Raw genomic sequence first — 5,000 nt, 5'->3', positions numbered from 1 at the left:
GGCGGTCCTGCGACACGCTAATCCATTATCACCTTTCGTCGAACGACCACATACAGCGGCGGCGACCGTGCAATCGATCAATAATGCCACCATCGAAAGGGGGGAGTTCATCTCGCCGTCGCCGTGGTCGTCGTCATCGTCTCAAAATCGGAGGAGGCAGCGCCAGCTAGGCACCCGCTTTGTATGATGGGGTGATGCGATGAGGACATCATGAGCTTCAAGCACCTTCTCCCTCTTCATTCGGTTCAAGGTGTTAACTAGTAGGCCATGACTCAGAACGCGGTTTCGGTTTCGCGACCGGCAACGACAAAGTCGGAAGGTGGTGGGGTGACAAAAGAGGAGATGCGAATCACGTTTTTCTCCTGCACACCGCACGTTCGGTTCCCCTCTCTGGCACCCCTCGTCGCACGCGACTCACAGAAGCAGCAGAAACATTAAACATGTTTATCGATTTTTTTCAATCAAGATCCACGGCGGCAGCCCTTGAGGACACACGCCTTTCCTTCACCGTCACCCGCGACGGCGGCGGACACACCGCCTGCTCTGCAGCCGGAAGTTGGCCGCGCCACCAAACACTCACCTTTTTCCGTTCATTCCATGCATCGCCAACTACGACGACGAGCACCGTTATCTGCTGCTTTTCTCTTGACCGGCCACTGCTAGTTCGGCGGCAGGGCACCGTTTTACCTTTTACACTCGGCTGACCTTGGCGTAGGTACACACATCGGAAACAACACGGCCGGAAAACGATTCTTTCGGGTTTGCACTCGCGACCGATTATTATTCACGGTGGCACCATCGTTATCGGCGCGTGCTGGTGATTCACTCTGGCCGTTCTCGAAATTTGGAATATCCGTCGTCGGTTGCTGATGTCTTGGCGTCGATTTTTATATCATTTTCCGCTGCTTTCGGTTTTCCACTGCCCCCCGCGCTTCACGAAAATCTCTTGTTTTCTTTGGTGACAGCCGTTAAAATTTGCGCCACCTTAGCCAAGGTGGTTAGATTCTGCTGCGAAAATGCGATTCGAATTTTCGGCTCTCTAGCTCCGAGAAAATAGATTCACTGGAACACGCAGAGGAAAAGAAAACTGGAAATGTTAGAATTTCTTGGATATTTCCAAGTAAAACGACGAGAATTTGCAGAAATCTCACAGCCGCCCACAGACTAGACAAACCTTGGCATTTCGGCGGCTGATTAAGATTGTTCACTACACAAAGTTGGTTTCTTGCACTCCATAATTGGAGTATGATTGGCATTGTTTGTCTTATGTTCGAAGATTTGTTGGTGAAATATCAAACATTTAGCCGAAAATCCATTCTCTACATACTATATTTGGACCACAATTCTTGAATGAAACCTGTTTCAGATGTGGCATGGCAACTACGTTTGAACCCGCACTCATAACCACAGTACGGCTATTGTCAAAAAAGGGTAACCTCAATTTTGACAGCCCGAGTTTCAACAAATCATCGTCGTCGGCATAAAAACTTGAATTTCGTTGTGCAAAAGATTTCCCAGCGTTCGTGCAAGATGTCGACAAACGAGAAAGTCGAAGAGACCGTCGTTAAAACAAAGGGCAAGGATAAGGAAGAGGAGAAAACGGAACTGGTAAGTGCAAAGCGAACTGGCCGGAGGGGCATCCTTGGGTAAACTTGCCTCGTCATTCTTGCGCTTTCGGCGTTTCGTTTACCGTGTTTCTTGTGCGTGTGATCCGAAAGGATAATGAAAACAACTTTCCTATTCTCCCCCGCTTTCACCTGACCCATCTCTGCCCGACAGTCCGACGAGGACAAGCAACTGCAGGATGAGCTAAACATGCTCGTCGAGCGGCTTCAGGAGTCGGATGCGGAGCTCTACCGACCATCGCTGGAGGCCATGGCGAACTTGATCCGGGCCTCGACCACCTCGATGACGTCGGTCCCGAAGCCGCTCAAGTTTATGCGACAGCACTACGAGACGATGAAGGAAATCCATAAGAAGATGACGGCCAAGCTGAAGGATGTCGATACGCTGAAGCTGTGCGCCGAGATCATCTCCGTGCTGGCGATGACCATGGGAACGGGCAAGGAGTGTCTCGTGTACCGCCTGCTGAGTGATAACAGCACTGAGAACATCGGCGAATGGGGTCACGAGTACGTGCGCCATCTGTCCGGTGAAATCGCATCCAACTGGCCGGAATCGACCGACAATCTGTTCAAGAACCGATTGATCGAGCTCATCCACCAGATCATACCGTACAACATGGCGCACAATGCGGAGGCCGAAGCGTGCGATCTGCTAATGGAGATCGAGCGGCTCGATTTGCTGGAAAACTACGTGGACGAGAGCGCTTATCCGCGCGTCTGTCTGTATCTGCAGAGCTGCGTTCCGTATGTGGCCGAGCCGGAGAACATTAGCCTGCTCAAGTGTGCCCTGAGCTTGTCCCGTAAGTTCAAGCAACACACCCAAGCCATGCGCCTCGCGATGATGATTAACGATACGGAGCTGATCAAGGAGATCTTTATGTCGTGCGGGGACACCGCGGTGCAGAAGCAACTTGCCTTCATGCTCGGTCGTCAGCAGATCTTCCTGGAGCTGCCGGAGGGCAGCAACGACTATGACGATCTCGTGGAGATCATGTCGAATTCGCATCTGAATCATCACTTCCTCAACTTGGCCCGAGAGCTCGACATCATGGAGCCGAAAACGCCAGAAGATGTGTACAAATCGCATCTGGATAACTCGCGCGTTCCGTTCGGTTCGCAGATTGATTCAGCGCGCCAGAACCTTGCCGCCAGTTTTGTCAATGGTTTCGTCAACGCCGGCTTCGGACAGGACAAGCTGTTGATGGAGGATGGCAACAAGTGGCTGTACAAGAACAAGGAGCACGGTATGCTGAGCGCGACCGCTTCGCTCGGTTTGATTCTGCTGTGGGATGTGGACGGTGGTCTTACCCCGATCGACAAGTATCTCTACTCGAATGAGGATTACATCAAATCGGGTGCCCTGCTTGCTTGTGGCATCGTCAACTGTGGCGTCCGGAACGAGGTAGATCCGGCGCTGGCTCTTCTGTCGGACTATGTGCTGCATCAGAACAGCACGATGCGCATTGGCGCGATCCTCGGTCTAGGTTTGGCGTATGCCGGCTCGAACCGTTCGGTGGTGCTCGAGCTAATTGGATCGGTGTTCAGTTCGGAACGTCGCACGGGCACAACGATGGAAGTCATGGGCATTGCGGCCCTTTCCCTCGGTATGATCGCCGTCGGATCCTGCAACAGCGAAGTGACGGAGGTGCTGCTGCAGATTATCATGGAGCGTAGTGAGGCCGATCTAAAGGACACTTACGCACGCTTCCTGCCACTTGGACTGGGACTGGTGTACCTTGGCCGACAGGAAGCGGTCGAGGCGGTGACGGCCGCTCTGGAGGTCGTTGACGAACCATTCCGTTCGATGGCGACCACGATGGTGGATATCTGTGCTTACGCCGGTACCGGCAACGTGCTGAAGATTCAGCAACTGTTGCATCTCTGTTCGGAGCACTATGAACCGGCCGCCTCGTCTGGGGAGGAGCCAGCGTCGAAAAAAGATCAAAAAGATTCCGGAAAAGAAAAGGAGGATAAAGAGAAAGATCTGTCCGGTTGCCAAGCGGTGGCCGTGCTCGGTATTGCCCTGATTGCGATGGGCGAAGAGATCGGTGCCGAGATGGCATTCCGATCGTTCGGTAATCTGCTCCGTTACTGTGAGCCCTGTATTCGTCGTGCCGTACCGTTGGCACTGGGGCTGATCTCCGTGTCGAACCCGAAGCTGAACATTCTCGATACCCTGAGCAAGTTTTCGCACGACAGCGATGCCGAGGTAGCACATAATGCCATCTTTGCGATGGGATTGGTTGGAGCAGGCACCAACAATGCTCGGCTGGCATCGATGCTCCGCCAGCTGGCACAGTACCACGCGAAGGATCCGAACAATCTATTCATGGTACGCATCGCCCAAGGACTGACCCATTTGGGTAAGGGAACGTTCACAATCAGCCCGTATCACAGCGATCGTCAGCTGATGAGCCCGGTGGCTGTTGCTGGCCTGATGGCCGCTCTCGTTTCCTTCCTGGATGTTAAAAACAGTAAGTACTGGGGCAGGACCGATGTAGAGGACTCTTCAAACATAATAGAGGTGATAAACTGTATTTTCTTTTTTAGTCATTCTTGGAAAGTCTCACTATCTGTTGTACACCCTAACGACCGCCATGCAGCCCCGCATGTTGATCACCTTTACGGAAGACCTCAACTCGTGCCCCGTACCCGTTCGCGTCGGAATGGTATGTTTCAATTGCTTCGCATGGAATCCTTACGGCAATCATCTGATCGATTCGTTGCTTTCGTTCTTTCACAGGCTGTCGATGTGGTGGGCCAGGCAGGTAAACCGAAAACGATCACCGGCTTCCAGACGCACACCACTCCCGTCCTGCTGGCGATGGGTGAGCGAGCGGAGCTGGCCACCGAGGAGTACATTTCGCTAACCCCCATCATGGAGGGATTCTGTATTTTGCGAAAAAATCCCAACTATGTCCCGTAAGAGCTCGATCGAGCAATGCAAACCAGCGCATACCCTCCCTTTTTCGGTTCCTCCTGCGAGGATGCTTTGCTAGAGAGAGCGACAGAAACATCAACATCAACCACTACGAACTGACCAGATGTGCGTGGATTTATTGCTGGAGCTCCTAAACAGTGCACATGCTCTGTCGTCTTATACTTAAGAAACGTAATAAATAATGATTTTTCGAAATGGTAAACGATCACATCGGAGTTCGCTAGCTTACGGGTTCGTTCGTTTTCTTCCTCCTCGACTCGTTCCGGTACCGGTTCCGGTGGAGCCGCCACCGGTTGGTTTCTGTTTCCGCTCGAGAGACATCTGCTTCAGCTTCAGGGTAAGGCGTGTTTGTGCTTTCTGCTTTTCGTGCTGTTCGTTGCGGGCTTTGCCGGTCATCGGATGCAGGAACTGTTCGCGTTCCTTGCGTTTGGCCG

General features: G+C 52.5%; 3 protein-coding genes across 5 annotated transcripts in view; 1 reads left to right on the top strand and 2 right to left on the bottom strand.

Moving 5' to 3' along the window:
• The window catches only part of LOC125951665 (acyl-CoA:lysophosphatidylglycerol acyltransferase 1-like), a 5,449-nt gene extending 4,437 nt beyond the window's left edge, over positions 1–1,012 (bottom strand). For all 3 annotated transcript variants that reach the window (XM_049680630.1, XM_049680631.1, XM_049680629.1), the window contains exon 1: positions 581–1,012. The gene's annotated coding sequence lies outside the window, so the exon portion shown is untranslated. The remainder of the gene's footprint in view (positions 1–580) is intronic.
• A 430-nt stretch (positions 1,013–1,442) lies between these two features.
• Positions 1,443–4,774, top strand: LOC125949958 (26S proteasome non-ATPase regulatory subunit 2). The gene is made up of 4 exons (XM_049677466.1): positions 1,443–1,608; positions 1,780–4,099; positions 4,176–4,294; positions 4,369–4,774. The coding sequence occupies exons 1-4, from the start codon at positions 1,531–1,533 to the stop codon at positions 4,549–4,551; spliced, it is 2,700 nt and encodes an 899-aa protein (XP_049533423.1). The 5' UTR covers positions 1,443–1,530; the 3' UTR covers positions 4,552–4,774.
• Positions 4,765–5,000, bottom strand: part of LOC125949960 (DNA-binding protein SMUBP-2) — an 809-nt gene continuing 573 nt past the window's right edge. Inside the window, exon 2 of the mRNA XM_049677468.1 lies at positions 4,765–5,000. This exon is cut by the window's right edge and continues 409 nt beyond it. Within this exon, the coding sequence (XP_049533425.1) occupies positions 4,792–5,000 (209 nt within the window). The 3' untranslated portion in view covers positions 4,765–4,791.

This window comes from Anopheles darlingi, chromosome 2, assembly GCF_943734745.1.
Source record: "Anopheles darlingi chromosome 2, idAnoDarlMG_H_01, whole genome shotgun sequence".
Taxonomy (NCBI): domain Eukaryota; kingdom Metazoa; phylum Arthropoda; class Insecta; order Diptera; family Culicidae; genus Anopheles; species Anopheles darlingi.
The sequence above is the reverse complement of the archived record's forward strand: the minus strand, read 5'-3'. Positions and strand labels throughout refer to the sequence as shown.